The following is a 26429-nucleotide window of genomic DNA, read 5'->3' as shown; positions in this document are numbered from 1 at the left end:
GGTTCGTCCTCAATGCATCTACCCTTGGAGTCGAGCACCGAGGAGGAGAGCTGGCTGGAAGATCAGTGGGAGAAATGGTAGGGGACCAGATGGGCCTCAGGGAGGGGTGGGGGTGGGCTGTCCTGTGGGCAGGCAGGGGGGTGAGGGTCACATCACCTGGGCACATCACCCTTCTCTGTACGCAGTGGCTGCAGGACAGGAGCAAACTTGGCATCCAGTCAAGCCCAAAGTTTTCCTGGCTGTACAGGGAGCTGTGTGACAGATGGGTGACAGAGTGGCAAAGGCAGCTGGCCTCATCCTGACGATACCAGCACCTGCAGGCAGAGCTGGTGCTGGATACTGACTGGCATAGCGTCTCCCCATCCCCGAGGGCATCCCACCCCTGAGCAGGGGCACTGCCACCCACCTCAGCTGCTCCTGCAGAGCCAGGGAACACCTGCCAGCCCTTAAGTGATGTTGTTGTACCCCTTGCTAGGACCCCACAGTCCCTGCTGTGCTCCCACACCATGGGGGGATGGAGGCCCTGAGCATTAGCAGCAGATGGTGTCCCACCCTGGCGACATGTGTAACTGGAGAAGAAATCAATTTGTGCTTTGAAGGCTCATCATGAGCATTCTACTCTGATTTTCTTTCCTCCCTCCCTCTCGCTGACAGCAGCAGGAGATGGGTGGAGAGGGGTCCAGACACCCCACCCTGTGCTGGGAGCTGTGTCCATGGCCCCCCTGATGTATCCCACAGGGATTGCCTCTGTAGGCACAGCAGCTCCCAGCCCCCTTCATCCCCAGGAGCCCATTCCTGGTGAGGACCTCAGAAACATGAAGGGGAGATGCCACTTCCTACCACGGGTTTCTCCTGCTTTTTCCCTCTCACTGAAGGTTGGGATAAGGGAGCTATTGCCCCTCCATGGCACTGGCTTGAGGAGCCCCAGGGTGCACGAGTGATGCTTAAAGCCAGGGTGGGATCTCCACAGGTCACAATTCCCCACCAGTGAGGGCCAAGCCAGAGAGGGGTTCTGGGCTTAGCATGGTGCTTCCAACTCAGCCTCTCCCAGCCCATGGAGCTGGGATCAAATGGAAATGGCAGTATGCAAAGCAGCAGCCACAACTGATCCAGACAAAACTCTGGGGGCTGAGTTGGTTGGCAGAGGACTTCTGGACTAGGCTCTTTATTTACCCCTGTGGTAATGAATAACTGAAGAGAGCACTGCAGTACTACCATGGAGAAATGTTTTAATGCACAGAAGCCAAGAGCTCCTTGCCTTAGTCCCCCCCCCCCCCCCCCAGGGATGCAAGCAAGCACATGAGGAGCCTGTTCCTTATCACATTTTCAGCTGCTAAAAGGGTATCTCTAAATTTTTTAAAGGGATGTAATGAGTCTGTGGGGGCCAACAGCCCTAAGGCACCCCCGGGGCTGTGCAGGTGTGCTCAGTAGCACTGATGGTCATGGGGATGCTCAAAGTCACCCTGGGGAGTGAATTTCATGCAGAGGCAAATGGGTGCCCTCTCTTACTGCAGGCATCTAGGCTGGGACATCCTTCCCAGATGTGGCTTGGGGGCTGGTGGTGCCAGGGTCGGTGGGTTTGCAGCACTTGCAAGATCTGTGAGTCTTGATAGGGTCACTTGGTCCATCCTCTGCCAGGATCCCCAGCCCTTCCCCTCCCCAGAAACCCAGGCTCTGCCCTGCTGGGTTGTGCCTGGTTGTGCCTCCTTTGAATGGTGGGAGCTGAACCTCCTGGGAACACCAGGCTGTGTGTCTGTCCCATCCTGTGTGTCTGTCCCATCCTCTCCCAACCTGTATGTCCCTGCTGGCTTCCATAGGCTGGTTTGGGGCTCACTCATCATGCTTCCTCATGGCCACAGACCATGCCAAACCCAGCCATTTGGTGTGGAAAGAGCCATCCCCTCCAGAAGGAGTCCCCTTCCCAGTCTTCCTTCCAGTTAAGACTGGGAGAGCTGCCCTACAACCTCCTGCCCACCACCTGCACAGTGGGTGATGATGCTGTCTCCACTAACTCCAGGCTCACCCACGACATCAGCCTTGAGGAGTTTGAGGATGAAGATCTCTCTGAAATCACCGATGAGTGTGGAATCAGCCTGCACTGCAAGGAGAGCCTGGCCACCCGGGTAAGTGTGATGGGAATGGGAAGAGGGATGGGGACAGGCACAGGGTGCCACTTGGGCTTGTAGGGCTAGCAGCTCCTGTGTAGGATGTCCAGGTCCCCAGGGCAGTGATGCTTTCTTACTGTACCCATGACCACAACCCCAGACTCCTCCACTTCGCAGTGTCCTTGCCTCACCATGGCACAGCACAGCCCCTTTCTGACCCAGCCAAATCCAGGTGACAAAAAGCATCTCAAAGAAGGTGCCTTTTGGTCCCTATTTGGGCTGTTGGGATTTGAGTTCATTCCTTAGGGATGAGCCTAAGAGTTGGGGTGTGACTGAGGGCATGGTCCCCATTTGAGAAGGGTGGCCAGCAAGCTTCTGGCACCTGAGAAGCATCCTAAGGAAGCAAGAACATATGTGGGGTGGCACCCAATGTCTTGCATGGGCTGTGCCTCCTGTCCTCATGTTATATCCCTGGTGTGTCTGGGCTGGCATGGTGAGAGCTCTCCTCTGCTCATGAGAGGTGTTACTTCTGGCTTGCTATCTGCCTTCACTTAGAGCCATCTTTAGGTGTTGTAGAGGGAGGAGTCCTGGGGGATGGTGAAATAGGGATGGAGGAGATGGCTCTGACCATAGCAGGTGTAATAAAAACAGGAGCTGTGAAGCCTGTGCAGGTGCTGCAGGTCGGTCTCCTCTTTGCCTTAAGCACCCCAGGGCACACTGTGGAGACCCTGGCAGAGTTCACACCACTATTTGTAATGCCCAAGAACGCCATGGGGGCAGAAACATGGGGAAAAATTGGATTTGAAAATATGCAGGGTTTCTGCATTGTGCCAGTATGATGCAAATTCTGGAAGAGTAACCAAATGGTTTGAGAATTCCTCAGGAGGAATATTTCCTCTCCAAAACTGTTAAAGAACCAGCAAGCAGAGGAAAGGCAGAGGAATTTGCCACAGATTTAAAATTAGAAAGTGATTTTGTGGTGTTGGAAATCCCTCATTGCAGGCAGAAGGGTACAGCCAGATCTCATGCTGGGAGGTGAGGGTGTCCTGCTGTGCTCCCTGGCCTAATTCAGGATCTTCCCAGTTCCTGGAGATGGGGCTGCTGCTCCATGTCTCTGCTTCAGCTGCAGCCTTCTCCAGCTCCAGGACATGATGTCCAGGGAAGGATGGGGAGAGCAGGGCTGTAGATGCTGAGGAAGAAGGGATCACACTGGAGGCAAAACCAAAGGCAAACCTGGTGCTGGGTGCCCATGGTGGCAGAGCCACAAGAAGGGCAGTGTGTTGGGAAGATCCCCCTGCCTGCAATAGGTGAGGCAGACAGGGCTGTGAGTGCAGAGTTGTCCCAGTTCTCCACTGCTGATAGCACTGCTGGGCTCTTAGATTTCTTTCTTCTTTACAGCTGCCAGCCCTTAGCTGAGGTTTGGCAAGGAAGGTAAGGGAGGGAGAGAACACTTGCAGCTCAGCTGCTGCAGTCTTTCCTTGAGGATGAGGAAAAATAGACTGTTTTACCCATTTAAAACAGTTTACTGAGGGGGTTGTGTGTCCTTGCACCGTGATGCAGAGATGTGACCCTTGGCAGAAGGTTTGCTCTTTCTCCAGCAGTGACCCCCACGCTTTCCCCAGGGAGGGCTCAGAGCTGCTTTGCTCGAATGCCAGAGTGCACTGAGAGTCTGATGGGGTGGAAGGGGGATGTGAGTCTGCCCCCAGGGAAGCAATGAGCTATTCATACACAAAGCAAAGGAAGAATCCTACTACACTCAGAAAAAAATGCCTACTAAAAATACGTCCGAATGGTTTATACGCAACATGGAGCATTGCCTGAGGAGCAGGATTGAAAGTGGTGACAAACAATGGTGGAGAGAGGGACTTTTCAATCCCCAGAGTTAAAAACAACAGCCAGGGATCTTTCCAACCCAATTGCCATCCAGAGTGAGCCTGGGGTGATGGGGTTGCAGGATCTGTCTGATGGAAGCAGCCAGGCCCAGAGGGAGTGGCATGGCCCAGTCTTGCTGTGGTGCAGGGACCATCAAATTGGTGCTGACCCAGGGCTGGCATCAGCCAGTTAATTGCATCATATGGGAATGGCTGGCTTGGCAAGTCAGTCTGATGCCAGGGCTGGAGTGGGGCTCATGCTGATGCCCTGCTTGTGGCAAGCTCCCAGTGCCAGTGGTGCAGAGGACCCCTGGTTGAAGGATGGGGTGTTGGCACCATCACCCCCTCAGCACCAGGGGGCTGGTGAAAGCTTGGTGATGGAGTGAGGGATGTGGGGTGAGAATCAGCTGCCAGCTGGCTGGATAACACCAGAGTGGAGAGCAATGGGGAGTGGGGAAACAGAGGTTCTGGGGAGTGTGGGGAGCTGTAGGACTGAGGGCATCCAGCTTCCTGACCCAGAGGTGAGCCTGCAGAGAGATGGGCAGGCACAGTAACCCAGTGGTGAGCAGGAGAGCACTGGGAAGAAGCAAGGGTTGATAAACCCTGCTGGAAGGCTGGAAGTTGGCTGCTGGATGGAGACAGTGACCTTGGTAAGGAGAGGGTTGCAGGCAGAGCTGCTTGCTGGCAAAACTCCATGGCAGGGATGGACAGCTGGTGTGGAGGTCAACACCCAGACAGAGGTGGGTGGCTCTTTTGGTCCTGGAAGAACAAACATTACTTCATCGTGGGCTATTTTAGCATCTTTCCAGAAATAGTGGCTTAGACACACAGAAACTGCAAGGAGGCGTTGACTGATGTTTGTGCAAGAGGGAACTCTTCTGCTTATCTTGGGTGGGAGACCATGTACTAAGAAGGAGAATGATCCAAGAAAGTCAGAAAAAAAGTCAGTTTCAACAAGAAGTCCCAGGTGAATGAAAACTGGAAGCCAAGAAAGATGGGCTGAGGAGAAGGCTCAGCAGAGGAGCAGTCTTGCCAGGGTCCCTCAAGCAACAGCCTATGTATCATCCCCTTCTCCTTACAAGAGACATTCATTCTTGGGGAGGTGAGCAGCAACTGTTCCTTTTGCAAGGGCTGCAGCAGCCCCCATTCAAGCAATTCTCCTGGCTAGACCTGTGCTCCCAGAGGTGCTCCCAGCACCTTGCAATTGCAGTAGGGCTTGAGTTTCTCTGGCCCACCCCAGGGCCCACAGAGCACAGCATCAGGACCGTCACAGACCAGCTTCTGGACACTGGGATTCTTGTCCTGCAGATGGGACCGTGTGGGTGGGAGGCAGCAACAGAAGGAACACACCAGCATTGTGACCATCCCAAGTGTACTGGAGCTGTGAGCCTCCCCATCACTGCAACAGGGGCTTGGTGTGCTGAGAGCTAACAGTTGCCTTCTATACTTGAGGAGGGCCTACAGGAAAGCAGGGAGGGACTTTTAAAGGGCACATAGAGCCAGGACAAGGTGTAATGGCTTTAAACTGGAAGAGGGTAGATTTGAAGCTAGACATTAGGAATAAATTCTTCAGTGTGAGAATAGTGAGATACTGGAACAGGTTGCCCAGGGAGCCTGTAGATCCCTCATCCCTAAAAGTGTTCAAGGCCAGGTTGGTTGGGGCTTTGAGCAGCCTGGTGTAGTGGAATGTGTCCCTGCCCATGCAGGAGGGTTGGAAGCAGCTGATCTTTAAGGTCCTTCCAACCCAAACTATTCTATGATTTTATCATCTTGTTTATGTCCACCACTGGACACTGATATGGCTCCCACACACCCCCTGAACTCTCCCACACCCCCTAAGCTCTGAAGGGATTTGGGAGGTCACCTCCCCATTGCATCTCTGTTGAGCATATTAAGGTTGGACTTAGGTTACATGAACTTGTTCCTAAAGGGCTTTCAGGGCAGCCTGTTCTGGTAGTGAGCATGCCTCCAGCTTGAAAGACTTCCCAACATCTAGTCCTTGCTCTTACTTTGCAGATCACTGCAGGGCCCCCTCAGATGATAAGGTGATATATTGCTATGTAGTTTCAAAAACACTTTTTTTGGCTAGAAGCTATTTCATAAGACCTGCAGCAGCTGTAGTTTCCTCCTTGCTGTTGAACCTGGAATGGTGCATGCCTCCTAAGGTGCACTTTTCTGCAAAACAGGTACTGTTTTGCTTTTCTGCATCCTTCTGGTACTTCCCCTCTTCTGTGAGTTTTCTAAGTGATTGCTACAGCTACATGATTACTGAGGCAGCATCATTAGCAGTCTAGGTAGAACATCACCAGTTGACTCCACTATACATACCTCTGTTAGGTATGATCTGTTTAGCTGACAATTCCTCACAGTTCTTTCCCTGTGCCTTGTTTTCCTCATTAAAATCCACGTGATTTGCCACAGACAACTGGTGTCACAGAAACACACAACTTGTTGTGCAAGGGCTAGCATTAAAAACAAGAGAGTTAGATGTTTAAAGCCATAGGTGGATGGGTTTTGGTGGCAGTGCTCCTCCAGATTCTCACCTGGTATCTGCCAGCACTGCAGCAGGGACACTGGGGTAAAGTGATCCTGCCTGTGCTGGCATCAGCCTGAATATTTTTGAGCTAATAGCAGCAAGAGCTCTTGAAGGAGCTGACAGAGTGCCCCTGGCAGGCTGCTGGGGCTGTTTCTTCTCCCACAGCTCAAGAAGCATCCTTCATGCAGTTGGAGACACGGATGTTATCAGCTGGAAAAAAATGCCTTTCTGCACCTTCGCCTGCTGACAAGCCTTCCAGTCACCAAGAACAGCTGGTAGCACAGGGAAATCAACTGGCTATTGCCAAGTCACAGCGTTTATTGCTGGCTGCAGCAACCTGTGAATATGCAGACTCCAGTTACTGCAACCAAAGCAGCTTAGGAAGGAAACTCCTGACCTTTAAACACCTGCAGCTGCAAGGGACATCTGTTCCTCTCTGCCCAGCAATGCAGCCATGGAGCTGCCTGTTCCTGGCAGTCCTCAGGGGGCTGTGGTGGCTATCTTGTTCCAAGGGTGGGAGAAGAACCAAGAAAGGGCATGGGCTGCCTTGGGAGGAAGAACTATAGGACAGCCCAGGTTGGAGGAAACCTTGACAGATCATCTGGTCCAACCTTTAGTGGGAAAGGGAGCCCAGGTGGGATTATAATTATTATTATTAGTGCCCTGTCTAGTCACATCTTGAGAACCTCCAGTGGTGGGGACTCTACATGTCCCTGAGGAGGTTGTTTCAGTTGCCTTCACTGTAAAAAACGTCCTTGTTATGTCATGATGAAGCCTGGGTGTTCACGTTCGTGCACTTCGTGGTGAATGTGACGGTTCCATGTCCCATCAGGAACCTGACGAGAAGGAGGTGCGGGGAGTGTCCCGCAACCCAGGGGCAGCCAGCAAGGACGGAGTGTGCTCTGCGCTATCCCTCCCGCGGCAATAACATCCTTTCCCCTTTAAAAAGAACAAGCCGTCGGCTGCCGAGCCGGCCCCACCTCCCCGGCCCCGGCGTGGGGTGCGGTGAGCAGGCGAGCACCTCCCTCCCTCCCTCCCTCCCTCCCTCCCTCCCTCCCTCCCTCCTCCCTCCCTCCCTCCTCCCTCCCTCCCTCCCTCCCTCCCTCCCTCCCTCCCTCCCTCCCTCCCTCCCTCCCTCCCTCCCTCCCTCCCTCCCTCCCTCCCTTCCTCTCTCCCTGTGGCCTGATCGCAGCCGCTAATCCCGGCAGGGCCATGTGAGCCGGCAAGGCGGCGGAGCCCGGGCTGCGGGCGGGGGGGAGGCCAGCCGGCTGCAGGCGGAGATGCTCCAGCTCGACCTCATCGACGCGGCGGGGGACGCGCCGGCCGAGGAGCAGCAGACGGCCCCCGAGCCGCTGCAGAAGGACCCTCCGGCCGGGACCACCGATGTCTACAGGCCGAAGCGACCCACAACTCTCAACCTCTTCCCTCAGGTGCCTCGCAGTCAGGTGAGGCCGGGACGGGGTGGGGCTCTGGGTGAGAGGGACGGAGTAGTCCGGGGAGGAGAAAGGATGCTCGTACCACCGGTGACTTTTGTCACGGAAGGAGGGAGGGGAGAGACCCCCCTGCCCCTCCCCGCGGCCTCCCCCCTGGGGGTCCCTGTCCGTCGCCACCCTGATCCTCGGGTCGGGCGCAGCGCAGGCTCGGTCCCTGCTGCAGACCTGGACGGGACCGGGCACCGGGGACGACATAGGGACGCGCTCGATCCCTGCCTTACAGCCCCCTTGCACTGCCCAGCCCCCCGAGGCCGTGCCCCCTGCCTGGGCACTGCGCTGGGCGGGAGTGAATGTGGGGGTCTTAGGGATCGAGTGGGTCCTTCTTCCATCCCTGTTGCCGAGGCGAGGAGGGTATTGGTTGGGAAGGGGCATCACGGCTGAGCTGTGCCTCCAGCAGAGCCTGTGGGGCCTAGCAGGGAGCAGGGTAGGGACCTTATGGAATGCATTCTGCATGGAATGAGCTGTCACGGGATGGGGCACCGTGGAGCTGGCTGGCACATCAGCTGGCTGGGCTCCAGCCCTGGACGTGGGGCAGGATGATGACACTGTGTGCCTCATAGCTGGCAATGGGGACTTGGGAGCACTCCTGGTCAGCAGTGCCTGGCAAAAGAAGCTTTAATGTCAGTGTAAACTTTGTGAGACAGAACAGCAACACTCAAAATGGTGGCCTGGAGGGTGAGGGGGTTCTGTTGCCTCTCTTGCATTCATATTTTACACAAGGGTTTAGAAGGTTTTCCCCAAGACTGGGGTTGCTGTCACCCTGGTACAGGTGGCATTTGGGTGTCCTGAATACTAACCCTTTGGGTGGTGGCTGGAGTCCCTTTGTCCCATCTACTACAAACTTTGTGGAACCACACAAGATGTGCAATCCGCGGGGCTATCTTTGCCACCCTCCTGCGCTCAGCAGTGCCTTCTGCCAAGTAGGAGGATTTTCATCTTGGTGATGTTCAGCTGAGGAGCATGAAGCAAGAGGCAGGTGTTCCTGTGGGTGACAGATGGGGAGTAGCTGGAGCTGGGTGTCACCAGCCCAGCACAGGCAGCTGATGCCAGATCTCTGCCTCGGGCTGTGGTTGGGAGGAGGAAGAAACACAGAGCTAGGGTGGTGCCCTAGGGGCAGCTGGCACCGGGGACAAAGGCAGTGGTGCTGGGCAGGCGGGGGAGCCCCACTGAGCATAATGGACAAAGGGACAGTGGCAGCCTTGTCCTGCCTCGTGTGGGGACTCCAGGGGGCATGTGGCAGCCACATCCAGCTGGGGGTTATGGGGGGCAGCAGGGCCCCTCTCCCAGCAGCTGGTGCCAAGCAGTGTCTAGGGGTGACAGACCTCAGAGGTAACAGCAGGCCTGTGGAGAGAGATCTGGGGGCAGGTTAGGTGCATAGACAGTGGGATGGGGAGAGGGAAGTTGGTGGTCCCCTTGATGGAGGCTGTGGGGCCACAGGCATGGCCAGAGGAGAGGACATGGGGGATGGGAGGTGAGGGCTTTGCTGCAGCTGGAGCCAGTGGGGGGATGGGGGTGCAGGGCTGGCCAGGGAGGGAGTTGCCTGTTCTGGGCCAAAGGCAGTTTTTCCCTCCTCATGTGTGGTGTTCCCAAGGAGAGGGCAGGGTGTCAACTGTCACTGAGGGATCAGTCTAGGAGATCTGCCTCAACCTGTACCAGAACCTCCTGCACCCTCCTGACCTGCCCAGATCCCTCCTCCTGCAAATGGTTTGAAGAGGGATTGTGGCCATGCATCTCCCTTTGAATACCTGGCTGCCCTCTCATACCTCAAGCCCCCTCAGGGTGGGCAGGGTGGGGGAGGCAGGGCACTGTCCCACCCTGATCATCGTCCTAGGCAGGTGACCCAGAGATGGTGAAAGGAACATCCCCAGCTTCCCAGAGGGGAGGAAAGAGCTGCTGGGATTGGCAAGGTTCATCATCACCTTGAGAGTGCTTCTCCAACCTGTCCAGTCATCGCAGACCCCAGTGCCTGCCCTCTGGGATGAGTGGGCTTTGCCTGCTGCATTTCTGCCTCCTCTCCTGGTCCAGGAAGCCAGCCTGGCTCCTGTGCTGGCCCCGTGGCATTTTGCACGCAGAGGCTGTCGCTGCGGCAGCTTGCCTGGCCCGTGTCCCAGCCCATCAGGTCCCTGGTAAAGTCAAGTGGGGATGCACTGATGTTTACTTCAGCACAGGAGGGGCTTGTAGGGGCTGCAGAAGGGCAGAAGCCCTGTGGCAGGGGTCTCCACCCTTCCCTGCATTGAGGCAGGGATCTGGCAGCCAGGGTTCAGCAGCATGTCATGTGGTGAAGCATTAGGCTTACTTTATACTGCCAGGGAAGCAAAGCAAGGACAGGGCAGTCCTGCACTGCTGGTAATAGCTGCAGGCTGGTGATAAGGCTGTGAGAAAATCCAGGGAGTCCCAGTGGGGGTTAGTACTTGAGCAAAAACTAGTGGCATGGAAAATGCCACTGCTGCAGCTAGGGGAGAAACATCCTGTGCCTCCCTGGAGGGGCTGGGTGGCCGAGGATAACTTAGGGATGGAGGAGAGGATGTCACATCCTGCTGAGGTGAGCAGGGAGGACTTGTCCCCGGTCTGTGGGAGGGCCAGCCTGGTGGCATTTGCGTCCCTGGGTCTCACACTGGGGCTGAGCACGTTCCCCTGTCCACACACACATACACACGTGTGGGCAGCCACCCAGGGTGAGATGGGCAGGGCACAGCACCCACAGAAATTCACCTGAGCATAGGCAGCACAGACAGCCTGATCCTGCCTCTCGTCTCCTGCTGGTTAGGATTGATGTCCTTTAGTGGACTATATGTATATACATGTGTGTGTGAATGTACAACTATGTGTCCATACATATATGTCTGTGCTTATGTATACCCCTATATATACCCGGTATGAATGACTCCAGTAGCAGGTGTCACTCTGTCCAGAAGCTGCTTCCCAGTTTGGCAGCAGAACAACCCATGGCTCTTGGGACTTCCCCCATTAAATAGTCTGGGTGGTTCGAAGGTAGGCAAGGCTCAAAGGACACAAGTAAAGCAAGCTGGGCAGGTTCCAGGCAGCCTCAGGTCTTGAATTTTTGGCTTGGGACCATCCAGCCGTGGTCTACTGCTGCTGAGTCTCGCTGAGGTGGAGTACATCCATCCAGGCCATCTGCCTCCTTGCTGGCTACTTGCCTTCCCTGCTTTGGCCACTGCACCAGCTCTCACAGCATGGTGAGATGTGGGGCCTGTTGGGAGGGGTGTCCCTCCAAGCCCAGGCAAACAGGGATCTGAGCTGAGTGCTGTGGACCCAGTGAGGGATGGGTTGTACCACACCACCACGTGCTGTTTACTATTTGAGCTACAAGGCGTCTTTGTCTTCTCAGGACACTCTGAATAACAACTCTCTGGGGAAAAAGCACAGTTGGCAGGAGCGGGTCTCCCAGTCGTCGTCCCCTCTGAAGACAGGTGAGTTCTCAGGCTGTTGGCCAGGGGCAGCTCCTTGCACCCATTGTGGCTCTCAGGAGCCCTGGACAAGTGGTGCCAGGGCAGGAGGCTGGGTAAAACATCCCACACAGATAGATGGAGCATGTCCCATCTTGAGTCTGGGTGACATCCCCAGCAGGGAGCATTATCCTCTGCGGGGCTGTCAGTGCTGCTATCCTCCCCCTCTAGGTGAGCAGACCCCTCCCCATGACCACGTTTGCCTGAGCGATGAGGTCAATCACCAAAACAGCACAACCTCCACTAAAGACCGGGGCACATCCACGGAGAGCCCGTGCCGACGCACAGCAGCCACCCAAATGGCACCCACCTGCATTGCATCCTCCCGGCCACCCGAGAAGCACCAGGTCACCAGCCGACCCCCACCACACGGTGCCAGTGTGGTGGTGGTGACATCGAGGGGCCCCGAGGCCCACCGGGACCGCATCCGCTATCAGACAGACGTGAGGCTGGAGGCCACAGAGGAGATCTACCTGACACCTGTGCAGAAGAACTCGGACCCCCTGGAGACAGACAAGCCATTCCTGTCTCAGTCCGGTGAGAACCGCATGTCCATCAGCTCCGACATCGACACCTCCAGCTATTTGGCCCTGGCAGGGAAAACCAACCCCTCCATCAGTGAGGAGGATGAGGTGCTGGACTACATGTCCTCCCCTGACAAGACGAACCTGCCCAGGGCCTCCTGCGGCGGTGGGGGCGGTGGCTCCCAGCCGGGGTACAACCTCCAGAGAGCCTCAGTGAGTTCAGACACCAGTGCCCTTTCCTACGACTCAGTCAAATACACGCTGGTGGTGGACGAGAACGTGCAGCTGGAGCTGGTCAGCCTCAAGCAATGCTACTCAGGCTACAGCGATGAGAGTGACTCAGCCACTGTCTATGACAACTGTGTCTCCTCGCCCTACGAGTCAGCCATTGGTGAGGAGTATGAGGAGGATGCTCTGAAGCATGACTCTATCTGCCTCTCCGAGGACTCCACCCCTGAGGCGGACATCCACTTCTCCAAGAAGTTCCTCAACGTCTTCATGAGTGGCCGGGCACGTTCCTCTAGTGAGTGCTGGGCACCAGGGGGAAGGGGGCTGATGGCTGCCTGTTCCTGGTATGATTTAGGCTGGTGAAGGGACTCAAGCACAGGTCCTATGAGGTGAGGCTGAGGGAGCTGGGGATGTTCAGGCTGGAGAAGAGGAGGCTCAGGCAAGACCTCATCACTCTCTCCAACTCCCTGAAAGGAGGTTGGAGCCAGGGGGGGTTGGTCTCTTTTCCCAGGCAACTCTCAGCAAGACAAGAGGGCAGGGTCTCAAGTTGTGCCAGGGGAGGTTTAGGTTGGATATTAGAAAGAATTTCTTTATGGAGAGGGTGATCAGACATTGGAATGGGAGTGGATTCTCTGTCCCTGGAGATATTTAAAAAGAGACTGGATGTGGCCATGGGCTGGGAACTGCAGTGGGAGTGGATCAAGGGTTGGACTTGATGATCTCAGAGGTCCTTTACAACCTGGCTGATTCTATGATTCTGTGTACCAGGAGCACACTCAGGAGATGGAAAGCCACCAGCAGACACCAGCCCCAGCTCTGCTTGCCACAGCCTCTGGCTTTGTCCCTGGTGGCTAGGGAGGCATGGTGGGAGGGGGGGGTGGCAAAGGAAAAGCTTTATGACCTGCAGGTAGGGGTGACAAGAGGCATTTCAGGCTTTTTTTTTTTGCATAGTTTAAGGTATGGCCATGCTGGTGTGGGGGCTCAGTGGTCTCACAGCAGGACAGCATCCCTGCTGGAGGGAGTGCCATCCTCCTCCCCAAGCCTGCAGGAGCACTGGGGCTTGTGGCATGCCCCAGCAGGCAGGGCTTCCTGTGGTGCAGCTGGTCTCATCAGTGCTGGTGACACTGGCTGTCATAGCTTGCTGTAGGGAAGGCACAGCCCTGTCGGGGACCACAGGGCAATAGTGCAGCTGCTGTAGCTCTGCCCTCCTGTCCTGTGGCACTGCATGGCTTCATCTCCACTGATTCATCCCCCAGGAGCCTCAGCAACCTGCCCAGCCCATGGCCTTCCCTCATCTGTGGTGCTGACTCCTCAACACTGAGATGTCCCCCTCTGTCTTTGTCCCCAGGTGCCGAATCCTTCGGGTTGTTCTCCTGTGTGATCAATGGGGAGGAGCAGGAGCAGACCCACCGTGCTGTCTTCAGGTGAGCTGCCGGCATGAGCAGTGCCCTGAGCCTCTCACAGGGGAAAGTGGGTGGCTGCCTTCCCTCCCTTGTGGAGCCAGCCCAAACTCCAGTGTTACCAGCTTTTGGGAAGCTCTGGGGACCAAACCACTGCACATAGCTCAAGGCCTGCCCAGGAGGAACATCTGCCCAGGCTGCTGCAGGGATGAGTCCTCTGAGGGCAGCTGGGACCTCTCAGGAGATGAGTGCAATAGGAACACCCTTGCCTTAGGTACCAGAATCCTGCTGCCTTTGGAATCTAACCCTGCTCAGATGCTTTATTCAGCATTTTGGGTCCCCATGGCATATTGCACCTATCAGGGTACTGTCTGCTTGAGTGGGTGGTGGGTTTTGCATTGCCCCTTCCCCAGCAGCATGCTGGTGAGATGGCTACCAGCACTGCTGGCTGGCTAAGTGCTACTGCCTCCCCACCCAGGTTTGTGCCTCGCCATGTGGATGAGCTGGAGCTGGAAGTGGATGATCCTTTGCTGGTGGAGGTGCAGGCAGAAGATTATTGGTATGAAGCATACAACATGCGGACAGGCGACCGGGGCATTTTCCCTGCCTATTATGCTATCGAAGTCACCAAGGACCCAGACCATGTAACAGGTACCAAGCCTCTGTGGGCACCTCTCATGTACTGCATCCTTGTGTCCACCTGCTCTGCTGAGCAGAGCCTGGTGATGAGCAGGGAGATGGAGGGAGGACCAAGCTAGGCAGCTGGCAGGGAGAAATGATGTGCAGCTTCTGGTGCAGTGCTCTGAGTTTGGTGCTTCAGGAAGCTTTGTGCAGAGGTGGGAGTGTGGGGCTGGGAGGTGGATCTCATCCCACATGCCTGCTCATTGATCCCTACCACATGCTCACTCCAGCTCTGGCCAAGAGCAGCGATTGGGTGGACCAGTTTCACGTGAAGTTCCTCGGCTCGGTGCAGGTTCCCTACCACAAGGGCAACGACGTGTTGTGCGCGGCCATGCAGAAGGTATGTCCCACCCTGTCCCTGGGAGCTGTGCCTGCTCCTGGCAGCAGGGCAGAGCATGGCAGGGGAAGGGATGAGCCATCATCATTGCTCACAAGTGCCAGGGCTTAGTTTCTCTGTCTTGCTCTCTCAGATTGCCACCACACGCCGCCTCACTGTGCACTTTAACCCACCCTCCAGCTGCATCCTGGAGATCAGCGTGCGCGGGGTCAAGATTGCCGTGAAAGCTGATGACTCCAAAGAGCACAGCAAGGTTAGAGCCCCCCTGCTGCTTGTCTCATCCCTTCCCCAGCTGCTGGTTTGTGCCCCCTGTGTTCTGTAGGTCACGTTTGCATATGAAGATGAAGGATCTGCACCCATCTAGGGGTGTGAGAAGCACCATCAGTCAGGTTGTTCTGTTGTCAGGGGCCTCTGTGCCTCCCAGGATCCCAGCTTTGGGCCATACCACCAGCTGATACCCTTGCAGTTGCCAAGAACTTCACTGTGCTAGGATGCTGTGAGCTGAGCTGCACTGAAATCTGTCAGCTGCTCCTAAACCTGTCAGCTACTATTTTCAGTGGTGTCCTCCAGGCCTGCCCTGTAATCTCCTTAGCAGGCTATGGCTGGCTGCTGATTAGCATTCTGCATAAGTAGCATAGCAAAGCACAGCTTCATGCTGGGCAGAGGCAACCAAGGGTTTTGCAAGAAGCCTTTGGGGAAACCTGCCCTGCAGCCATGGGGTAGGAGTACTTCCTGGCTGTGGATGCTGTAGAAAGGAGCTGGGCTGGGGTTTCTACCAGTCTTGACTGGACCTAGAGGATGGCATCAGCTTGGTTACTCTTTAAACTTATTTAAACATTTCTTTCTGGTTGGGACCCTTTGAACGCTCAGGCTTGAATGACTTAGAACTAAGTTATCTATTCATCTATTCACCTGCTGGTATTTCTGAGAACCTTTTTAGTGAGGGAGAAGGGCTGTGTGCACTGGGTGAAGAACAGCACTGAATTAGCTGGAGTAGAGAGTAACCCAGGCCTGCAGGGAAATCCTGTGGATGGAGGGAGGTAGAGGCAGCCAGGGTGGGAGCTTGCAGGGCTGCCTGGAAAATGATCCTGTGTGCAGGTGCTTGGGGCCATCCTGACACTTCTGCTGGTGGCAACTCAGGGTCAGGCTCCAGTTTATTTCACCACTGAGTTCAAGCATGTATTTCCAGGGTCCAGAGACCAGCTGCCCTGCAGGGTGATGGGGAGGAAAGCTTTCACAGTTCCTGTCTCTGTCCCCTAGGTAAACAAGTGTAGCCATTTTTTCCAGCTGAAGAACATTTCCTTTTGTGGTTACCATCCAAAGAACAACAAGTGAGTAGTGGGGAGGTGTGGGGTGGCTCACAGTGCCAGCAGGTTGTCACAGTGCTTTCCCACTCCCTAATGGCAGCACAGCTGGGGCTGGTAGGGAAGGGAAGCACCCTGTCTGAGGGGTCCCCTCTCCCTGTGATCCCAATGCTGCAGCTTCATGCAAAATTAGCCTTTGGAGGGGATTACATTCCAGCTTTGTCCATGGGCCATGGTAGCTAGTGACCCCTGGGTTTTGAGGGTAGGGGCTCAGGTTCCAAACCCCTATGCTACAGGGCAGGTACACCTGGGGATGCTGAGGTACCTGTGCCTGCTTGTCTGGTCACATGCACTTTCTCTACCCTCAGATATTTTGGGTTCATCACCAAGCACCCTGCTGACCACAGATTTGCCTGTCATGTCTTTGTCTCGGAGGAGTCCACGAAGCCTCTGGCAGAGTCTGTAGGGTGAGTCCTGGCTGAGCAGGGGAGGATTGCTCCCAAAAGGCAGGAGGCATTGAGGCAGCCTGGCTGAATCTTGCCATCTCCCTATCCCAGTGGGGTTTGGGCCTTGCTTCAGGCTGGCATCTCTTCCCTCAAGTGAGAGGCTTAGTGTGAGAGCCAGGGCTTCTTACAAGGCTACAGGCAACATATTCCTGACAGCACTGGAACAAGTCCCAGTGCAAGGATTTGCGGGCAGATGGCTGGAAGTCATGCACTGTGCAGGGGATCAGGGCAAAAATGGAGGCCCTGTGGCTCTGATGGCAACTCTGGGTGTTAACACAGGAAGGGCCAGGGGATGAAGGGCAGGAGGGTCAAATTGCCAGCAGGGCAGGGAGGAAGGGTGGGAACAGCAGCTCTAAATGCCTCCCAGGGGGAATGCTGCTCAGCTTTGCCTTGTACTGTGTTGCAGGAGAGCTTTTCAGCAATTCTACAAGGAGTATGTGGAGTACACCTGCCCCACAGAGGACATCTACCTGGAGTAGGGGCTGGCACAGGCACCTCCTGCACAGCCAGGGCTGCAGTCTCGCCCCTTCCCCGTGTCTTGCATGGACAAGAGCTGCTTGAGCCTGGAGGAGGAGTGGGCTCAGGGCATGGAGTGCTGCCTCTTTTTGTGACTCCCCTTCCTCAGCCTTGGGGGGACGGGAGGGGGGGAGGGCTCTGGACAAATTGTGTTTATTGTACAAAATATTCCTAGTTTATTCTATTGATGAAGCACCCGCTGGGTGCCCTGCCTGTGAGCAGTGGGAGGGGGTGAGCAGCAATGTGCTTGTGCCTGTCTCTGCTGCAGGCTGGGGTGACAGCATCTTCTCCTTGTGACCACCATGGCCCAGCTTCCTGTCATCCCTCTGGGGTGGCTTTTAATGCAGTGGCAGAGTTGGACTCTCGCAGTATGAAGGCACAGCAGCTACAGCAAACAAGACCCACATGCTGGCTCCTTAGTGGGAGATGAGCTTGCCCCGGGTGGGCAACACCTCCCTGCCAGGCCCCGGGGCCAAGGCTGCTGAGCAGGGATGACACAGGAACCCCCCGATATTTCCTCTGCTAGAGGCAGCACCAGGATGAGCTGAGACAGTTCACCCCTGCCTCTGCCCCCATCCCTGTCCTTCCCCTCTTGCATCTGTGTACTGAGAAGACAGAAAATTCCCTCCCCATATCTCCCTGCAGTAATTACACCCTTGGGATGGGAGCCTTTCTCTGGCCCCTTTCCCCCTCTCCCCAGCTGCAGGTGAGAGGCAGGGGCTGGGCTGGGTTCTGGCCACCCCGGGGCAATGGGACTCAGCCCCTCTGCGGAGCTGTGTTCCTGCTAGAAGTGGGGCAGTGAAGGGCTAAACCCTGTAGGGAGCTGAGCACAGCACCAGGGAGGTAGAGGAGCTCTCCTGGCCCCTGCAGCCAGTGGTCTCTGTGCTTCAGCTGGATCTGATGTGATGGCAACAACTATTAAATATGATGGTTCATGGAGCAGGGCTGCTGTACTCTGTGTGTCCTGCCACAGTGGGGTTGGGTCCTGGCTTGTTCCTTCCCTTGAGACCCCAATAGGAGATGGAGCTTTTCAGACTGAGTCCTAAAGGCCTGACTGTAATTCATGGGGGCCAGAGAAAGGACAGAAAGGACCTCTCTCTCTCTCTACCCACACCTGACTTTACCTTTACACCTGCCCCATTCCTACACCCCATACCTACCCTGTCTGGCAGCAGTAGAGGACAGATGGGGCAGAGGGGGTCCTGGAGGCTGGGCTGCAGTGGGCACACAGGCACATTGGCTCAAAAGTGGGCATCATAGTACTCCAGCAAGTCAAGCTCATCACGCTTGCTTTTGCCAGCTCTGCGCAGCCCTGGGGGCTTTTCCCGGGCTGTGTGGGTCCTGAGGCGAGGCTGCTTGGGTTTGATGCCATAATCTGCAGGGAGAGCAGAGAGCCTGGGCTCAGACATGGGCTCCTCACTCATAGGAACAGCTCCCTCCCTGGAATGGAAAGGGAGTTCAGCAGGGCAAGGAAAGCAATGTACCATCCACCAGGCCGAAGTGCTGCTCTGGAAGCTCCAGGAGAGCAGTGAATTCCTCAGGGATTGAGTAACTACCCCTGCAGAGGGAAAATGGGGGCAGGAGTGAGCTGAGACCCACTTGCCCACACTGGCACTGCACCTCTTGTCCTTGCCTGGCCAGCTCTCAAGACCTTGGTGCCACAAGAGACACGAGGTAGTTCTGAAGATAGGAGGGGGAAAAGAGTCATCACCTCTCAGGCAGGGGCCGTGAGAGAGCAGCCCCCAGCAGCAGGGTGAGCAGCAGGAGCCAGCACTGCATGGTGTGCCCTGTTGCCAGTGTCACAGCAAGGTCTCAGAGGTGCCACCCCGATGGCCACAGGACACCGAGGTCACAGAGGAACCGTTCTGGTGGCCTTGGAACACTTGGTTGCCCCCCACCCTGTCTCCCAGATGCTGCTGCCTACTCCCTCCTGGTACATAAGGTGATGGTTCTGGGCTGCCTGCTCATGCCCAGACCAAGCCAGCTCCACATAGCCCTCCCTGTGCATGTCCCTCTACACAGCCACAGCTTCAGGGTTGTTCCCTGGTCCCTCATCACCACCTTTGCCTCCTTCTCAACCTCTCCAAAAGCAAATCCCTCCATCTCAGTGCCTCCCTGTCTCCAGGAATGAACACCCCCCCCAACGCCAAGACTTTGTACTCCTGCACTCAGCATCTTCCTGTGATAAAAGGGAGCTCATGGCTTTTCCACACAGCTGCTGCCATCTCGGGCATCCCTGACAGCTGAAGTGGCAACACACCCCCCCCCCAGCACTGCCAAAGCCCTGAGGTCCCCAGCTGTGGTAGCCCATTATAAGGGTGTGGGGGGCATACACCCTCTTACAGCAGGCACAGAAGCAAGAAGGCTGTGACCCCTTGCAGCCTCAGGTCCCTGTCAGCCACCAGAGGCCAATGCACCTGGCAGTTTCCAGCCCCCAAGCTGTGCGTGGTGCTGGCAGCTGCATGGGGCAGTCCAGTGCCACCAGCTGCCTGCTCCTTTTTCCTAGGCAAGGGACACTCAGCACCAGCTCACTGAGAAGACTGATGCTTCAACTCTCCCTCAGCAGAGCAGACACAAAGACAGGCATGGCTGTCCAGGCCTCTCCTGGGCTCTTTATCAGTTATTTGCTGAATTGCTCTCTTCATTTCTCCTCTGCCCCTGGCCAAGCCCCAGAGCTCTGGCTGGCAGCCATTCTGCAAACCCTTTCAGCACACAGTAGCCATGAGGGGAGCAGCCTGCAAGCTGCAGCTCTCCGTGACCCCAGGGGACTCACAGGAAACCAGAGACTGTAACCTGGAGTTACAGAAGCTTCTGTCATGGGAGCAACATGGTGGGGCCCTGCCTGCTGAAGGCCAGGCCCTCTCCCCCAAGCCAGAGTAAAAGGCTTCTAATAGACAGCACATCCCAGGGCATACAACTACAAATCCTGCTCTCACAGACACAGACTTGCTGGCAACCAGGTACAAGGGAAGCCCGTGCAAACAGGGGAAGATAAATCCTTCAGCTCGGTCCTTTCCATTCAGTTTATTTGACAGAAGAGTCCACTCCAAGCAAATCAGCCAGGCAGAGCCAAGACAAGCAAGCTGCAGGTCAGTCTCCATGCCATGAGGTGGGAAACTCTCCAAAAAACCACTGTGCTGCCTGGCTTTAACATAGTGTAGCCATACAAAAGAAGAAACAGCAAGTGCTTTAAAAAAAAAGGAAAAAAAGAAAAGAAAAACAAACAAACAAACAAACAAACAAAAAAAAAAACAAAACAAAAAAAAGGAAGAAAAAAAAAAAGGAAGAAAAAAAAAAAAGAAAAGAAAAGAAAAGAAAAAAAAAAGTTTGTCACGTCGCCATTGCTGCAGCTGTGGAATGGTCCAGAGAAAGAGGTGGCCATGGTATCACCATGCATGTTGAGTCCATTGCTCACAGCCAGATCTGCTAAAAAAATTTATATATACTCCCCTTCCCCACACTGCAGAACAGAACGGGAGCTTCTCATTGATCATTTAACTGAAAATTACAGACATTATCAACATCCCTCTCCCAGACTGTTTGCCTTCCTTAGAAAGGTCCAGCCATGATCTCAGCAGAAAACAATCATCTTCCCATCAGCCCCAGTTATAGAAGTAGATTTTCTGCCAAGCAGGCAAGTAGTCCATCAATGGCCCTGAGAAGAGAGAACAGGAGAGTCATGCACATAGAAAGGCAGGAACTTGAACCTGTATGTACACAGGGTGTAATCCCCCTTCTCACTACGATGCCCAACAATCCCAAATCTCCAGTTACAAAACCCAGGTGAACCCAAGAATAAAACAGGTACTTTAGCCAAGATGGGAGACAATTTTGGGATGCAGTGCCAGAGATGAGAGCAGGAAATGAAACATGGTCAGCACGGTCATGGTATGGGACACCACTCCTTCCATGGTGTCCCACCAACATGTCCAAGCTTCAGTGGGAAGGGGATTCTAAAATGTGCAAGGGGGAAACCTGCATGCAGTGAGTCAGGAGGACACTGCTGTGGCACAGCAGAGAAAGACAACTCAGCAATAATGAGCAGGTGCAGCCATAGAAGCAACTGCTGTAGAATCAAAATGCTTATGCAGCACACGGCTTAATGCAGGCTCCAGAGCCTCTCCAAAAATCACTAACTGAAGGAAGCAGCTCCTGAGCTAGCTGGTTTTGTGAACTCTCCATTGAAAGGACAATCCCAGACACCAGGCTGATCTAATGCCACATCAGTGCCATGAATCAATCCACACCAGTAAGGAAGGGAGGAAGGTGGAATTCTGGCCCATAGTAAAGGCAGCCTCTGGTGAAGGACTAGAAAAAAAATAGACCTAGTCTGGCTTTTTGATTTACAATCAGCTCCCAGCTGGGTCAGTACTTGTTTATCCCCTGTGTTTGTGCTGCAGACTGGGGATCAGTGAAGAGTTCAAAACCAGAGGCTGCAAAGCAGGGCTCTGGTGCAGGGAGGTGCACCAGAAGAACAGATCTAGGTAGCAGAGATTGAGCTCTGCAGCCTAGGAGGGCACAGGGAGGGTTTGACCACTGTGGTCAAACACAGGCTCCCAATAGCCAGGAAACAATTAATCTTTTCATGTTCCAGTTTAAAACAACACAAGCATCAACATGATGCACCACTGTCAACCATTCTAGGGACTTCCCAATTCATTCCTCAGGTTGGAAAACAACTGACAAACATTTTCTCCAGCTCCCATGATTTTTCTCTACCCAACAGAAACAGGGATACAGCAGTGGGGCCCACTTACGTGTGACAAAGCCAACTCCAGGCACATAATCAGCCAACAAGCGCAGAAGGAGAAGGATCCTGCCCCTAGGAAGGGAGAGAGTATGAACAAGTCTAGCAGGACACCTCCTGCCCCAGCAGTTGAGTGCACAAACAGCAATGGTGACTTTCCTGCAAGGGCTCAGATTAACCTGGTCACAAGCACCCAAATGTCTTCAGGTCTACTCACCCCAGTCCCCTGATGCTATTTCTGTTAAAAGGGAAATTGTCAGCAAAAGCCCAGCAGAGGCCTCTTACTCTGAGTATCGGTCATAGAAAGGAGATCTCAGGAGGTAGTACAGCAGTAGGATGGTCCTTCGTCTCAGCTCTGCTCGCTCTCGCCTGTTCAGGTCTTTCAGGTCACTCAGCAAGCTCAGGCTAGGAGGAGAAGGGCAGAGCTAACTCACAGCAACAGCAGCCAGCAGGGAAAGTGGGTCTCTAAATGCCCCCCGTTCTCAGCTCCACAGAGCAGGCTGCACCAGCTCGGAACACAGAGCACTAAGTGTTGCAGAAGATACCTAAATGTGTCAGCCTCCTGGGTAAAGACCAATCTCTGCATACTTCTCTTAAGGGAGGCCTGCTCAGTGTTGGGGAACAGGAAGCAGTGTGATAATCAGCCACCAACAACCTCAAGCACCCGCAAAGATCTCCTCAGACTGACCTTGAAATGTCCAGGACTGCTGAGAGGAGCCAGGGTTTCCACGATCTCTGGCCCCATAATCCTAAACTCAATACTAGGAAGAAAGTCAAGGAAAAGAAAAAAACAGGGATGCCTTATGAGGCATGGAGACAAGCAGTCCCTTGTCTAACCAGCAGGGCTCTGCAAGCCCAGCAGAACACACTCTAAGGCAGTGCTGGGGGTTCCCCAGGGAAGGGACAAGAGTTGTGCCCATAACTCCAAGGTGTAAGAGGATTCCCAAGGCCACTGCCCTAAGCAGAGCAGAGACAAGGAGAGGAGGCTGGTGTGGCACTGCCCTGAGCCAGGGCCGAGCCTGCAGCACCCTCTGCTGACAGCCGGGTAGGGGGTGTTGCCTGCATGCAGCCAGGGCAGGATACAGTGGAGCAGTGGGCGGGTAATGTAGATTGATTCTGCTATGGTTTCTTGGAGGCCCAGAGAGGTGGGGGGTTGGTTTATCTCCGCTCGTCGGCTCTGAGACTCCTCCCTCTGCTGGGGATACCCCCAGTGCCGGGACTGAAGGGATGGGGCTGAAACAAGCAGAACAGGTCACTAACACAAAAATCTCCCTACTGAGTGTCCCCACACCACCACCCGACTGCTTTCTGCACCACGAGGGAAGGTGTGAAACAGGAAAGCTTGAAATGCACTTAGCAACTGCTGCAGCTGACCAGCACACGTAGAGCTCACCTTCAGTGGGAAGAGAGCAGGCAGAGTTATTTGTAAGGTCTGTGAAACTCAAATCATACTGAAAGGTTGTCTCCATCACACAGTTCACTTGGGAAAGCAAGCACTATCCTTGCAGCATGTGCCCCAATACAAGGTTCTGCCCTTTACTGCCCACACCTAGGTGACAGTAAGGGCACAGAGCAGAAACAGCTCAGGCAAGGACAGAAAGTGACCCCAGCTACTCACTGTTGTGGAGAGAACGCACAACACGGCTGGAACGTTTGCCAATATAGGTCTGATCCTTCCCCAAGGAGCTGTCTTCTGCATCTGCAGAGGAAAACAGCCACGGTCAGGCTCCAAAGGAATACACCTCACCCCCCAGCTGGCAGCACCTTTCCCTACACTGCCATCCCTACAGTTCTTTCATGACTAGACTGTTTACTCTGGTGCAAACTTGATCATCCTGAAGCAACTAACACCATGTGGATCTGTCAGAGGGTTAGGGGGTAAATCTGCCTGACATTGCCTAGGCATAAGGTATCTTTCCTCATCAGACCAGGGGACATGCAGCTTGACTAACAGTTCAGCCAGTGGTTCCAGGCTTAGACTCCTTCACTCCCCCCTTCAAGACTGCAGGACAACCCTGCCAGTAAGCTAACCAGTCCTCTGCAGAGGATAGAAAGTTCCACACAGCTCAGCTTAGTGGTATGAAGCCTTACAGTTCCCTGTGCTGTCCAAACCACTACTCTGATGAGTACATGTGGCCCAGCAAGGTGCCAAGCCAATGATGACAGCACCATGGGCTCACCTTGGGGGTAGAGAGGCTGCTGCTGCTCCCTGTTGAGTGGCACAATGGGAGGAGACATCTGGATGCCACCTTTGTACCACAGCAGAAGCAGGAGACGAAGGATGGCTCTGTGGGCAGACAGATGGAAGACTTCAATACCACGAAACAGAGCTGGGTTCCTGTTGCACTGGAAAGGTGGCTTCCACAGAAGAGGGAGACACTCAGGTCTGCTCAGGGCAGCTGGCAAGGCAAAAGGGGAAGCGTCCCTTTCTATGGCAATGCATTCAGGACACTGTGGGGCTCCAAACTCCCGCAGCCTCAGGGACTGGCAGCTCAGTCCTGCTTGGGCTTTTTTCCTGGGGTACAGCCAAGTGCCCTCCAGATTCCCTTTCAGAGTACACGCAGCCCCTTCCCCTCCACCCGTGGCACTTACTTAGCCAGCTGGATGAGGACAATGATGGTCCACCGGCCCATCTCCCCCCACACCCTGGCTGTCCCCATCTCTGCAAAAACCTCCACGCATTCTAGCACGCTCAGCCAGGTCAGCAGCTTCTGCTGGGGCAGCGACTGCAAAACACAGAGGGGAGGAGGGGGATAGGATGCAGGTTCTGCTTGCAAGTTAAATGGGGCAGCAGCAGCACAGCCCAGTCTGGGGAGACTCTCAAAAAATAAGTACCAGACGGCCCTAGAAGTCACAGCCGCAGAAACAAAAAGTAATACAAAAAGTAATAACAAAAAGTCTCCCAATGCAGCCAGTGTCTACACAGAAGTCCACTTCTCAGCCTCCAAGCAGGAGCAAACAGGGAGAACATCACACCTGCATACTGTATTGCCTTCTACTCCATCTGACACAGCAGGAGAGTTGTGGCACTGTCCCCAGTCTCCACAGCAAAACTCTGTCCTCCTTGGCCTAGAACGGGGCTACACGACAGACCTCCTTCCTAGTTAGCTGACAATGGACTTAGAGTAGAGGGAAGGGGACTCCAGAGTCCACAGTTACATCAAAGCAAATGCCTGTTGAATGCAGCATCAGTCTAGATCACAGACATGAATCCCCAGACAGCAGGTATTCTTCCAGCCTGGGTCCCTGCTCCCCACACAGGACTTTCCTGGTGCATCCACAGGATTTAACCATTGAAAAGCAATACAGTTGAAATTCACTTCAGCATTTAGCAATCAGGGAAGCAAATCTTCTGCCTTTCTGTCTCTTACATACCTGATGCTCCAGCCAGAGAGTTGCCAACACCCAAACCCACACAGCAGGCAGGCTTGCAACAGAGGAGGCCTGTGTGGAAAAAACACCCTCCTCCTCATTCCCCAAAGGCTCTAACAAGTGCTGGGAGCCAGTCTAGTGCTCTTGCAATAGAAACATAGAAGCAAGGTGCTTGTATTTGCTTTACTCAGTAGCATATGCAAAGCAAGAGTCTGAGAAATGGAATCAGAGTGTCAGTGCTCCAGAGCCACTGCTCTGGAAACAGCGATGGTTATTCAGCAACATCTTTGCCCATCTCAAGTTCTGAACTTCTAAAAAAAAAAAAAACCCAAAAAAAAAACCCAAAACAGTGGGGCTTCTGGTGCAAGTCAGGGCCTGATTTCTGTGGCCCATGGAATACTCCAGCCACTCCTCCGACTCTGTTTATCTGCATTCAGAGTTTGCCTCTGGCCTCTACATACCTGTCAGAAAAGACAGGCCACAGCAAAGTCCTGTTAGTTTCTACAGACACTCTGAAAGCTTCTGTGAGGAAGAAAGCCTGTGTCCCGTAGTCTCCTCCCACACACTCCAGCCTTACCACAGGCAGGCTCCGCTGCAACTCCTTTCGGAGAATCCAGTCATTTAATAGCACCAGGAGGTTGGAGGCAGAGTACACTGGAAAAGGGAAGGACACTGCAGTTACAGGACGCAGGGAAAGCAAACTAACCTGGGTCTGCTGCCTCTTCCCCAGTGGGACGAGGGGAGAAGGGCAGCAAGACGCGCAGATTTCTCCCGCAAGTTGCTGGATGATGCAGCCAGGCATCAGGAAAACCAGGGGTCCGCAGAACAGCCCCACAAACACCCACACCAGCGAACACCACCAGCCCCCCAGGTACCGACCTGCCCCGGCCTCCCGCCGCTGCCCACCTTACCCAGCTCCGACAACGCGTGGGAGTCCGAGAAGCGACCTGTGAAGGGAGGAAAGCAGCTGCCAACCAGTGCGTGGGGAGACCCCCGCTCCCCGCAAGACCCCAACACCCTTCACACTCCTGGACAGTACCGGAGCGGGCCCTGGCACAGGCACAGAGCCCCGGCGGGAGGGACGAAGGCCCATCCGCCCCCCTCTCGCACCTGGCAGCAGGTAGGAAAGGCCCCGCACGGTGCCCTCCAGCTGGGCCGTGGCGGCCGGGTGCCGCCTCACGTACTCCTGGTAGCGCTGGCACAGGAGGCGCAGCCGCGCCATCGGACCGCGGGCAAGGACCTGGGCAGCCGCCGCTGCCGCCGCCATGGCTCCCGCGGCCGCACGCTTCCGGGTACCGGCACTGCGCCTGCGGGACACGCCCGGCCCAGCCCGGCCCAGCCG

At 55.0% G+C, this 26429-nt stretch overlaps 3 protein-coding genes across 4 annotated transcripts; 1 reads left to right on the top strand and 2 right to left on the bottom strand.

Moving 5' to 3' along the window:
• Positions 1-7670: 7670 nt before the first annotated feature.
• On the top strand, positions 7671-17907 carry MAPK8IP1 (mitogen-activated protein kinase 8 interacting protein 1). Of its 2 annotated transcripts, XM_008500396.2 has the most exons (10): positions 7672-7957; positions 11355-11436; positions 11644-12519; positions 13573-13648; positions 14103-14275; positions 14536-14645; positions 14776-14895; positions 15903-15973; positions 16315-16413; positions 16859-17907. In XM_008500396.2, exons 1-10 carry the CDS (start codon positions 7793-7795, stop codon positions 16929-16931), a joined length of 1845 nt encoding a protein of 614 aa, XP_008498618.1. In that variant the 5' UTR covers positions 7672-7792; the 3' UTR covers positions 16932-17907. The 2 variants fall into 2 exon arrangements, 1 of the variants encoding a protein (XP_008498618.1); XR_003987673.1 differs by lacking the exon at positions 15903-15973 and having other exon boundaries at positions 7671-7957; positions 16859-16946.
• A 170-nt stretch (positions 17908-18077) lies between these two features.
• Positions 18078-18747, bottom strand: C5AH11orf94 (chromosome 5A C11orf94 homolog). The gene is made up of 3 exons (XM_030452575.1): positions 18680-18747; positions 18453-18526; positions 18078-18343 (listed from the first exon to the last, which is right to left on the bottom strand). The coding sequence occupies exons 1-3, from the start codon at positions 18745-18747 to the stop codon at positions 18210-18212; spliced, it is 276 nt and encodes a 91-aa protein (XP_030308435.1). The 3' UTR covers positions 18078-18209.
• Positions 18748-19973: 1226 nt separating this feature from the next.
• PEX16 (peroxisomal biogenesis factor 16) lies at positions 19974-26377 on the bottom strand. The gene is made up of 11 exons (XM_030452608.1): positions 26198-26377; positions 25999-26034; positions 25665-25741; positions 24308-24441; positions 23896-24002; positions 23334-23414; positions 22799-22948; positions 22404-22476; positions 22001-22120; positions 21726-21790; positions 19974-20623 (listed from the first exon to the last, which is right to left on the bottom strand). The coding sequence occupies exons 1-11, from the start codon at positions 26352-26354 to the stop codon at positions 20565-20567; spliced, it is 1059 nt and encodes a 352-aa protein (XP_030308468.1). The 5' UTR covers positions 26355-26377; the 3' UTR covers positions 19974-20564.
• Positions 26378-26429: the final 52 nt, after the last annotated feature.

The sequence above is a fragment of the Calypte anna genome, chromosome 5A, assembly GCF_003957555.1.
Source record: "Calypte anna isolate BGI_N300 chromosome 5A, bCalAnn1_v1.p, whole genome shotgun sequence".
In the NCBI taxonomy this organism is placed as follows: Eukaryota; Metazoa; Chordata; class Aves; order Apodiformes; family Trochilidae; genus Calypte; species Calypte anna.
Note: the sequence above shows the minus strand (reverse complement) of the source record. Positions and strands in the feature narration are given on the sequence as shown.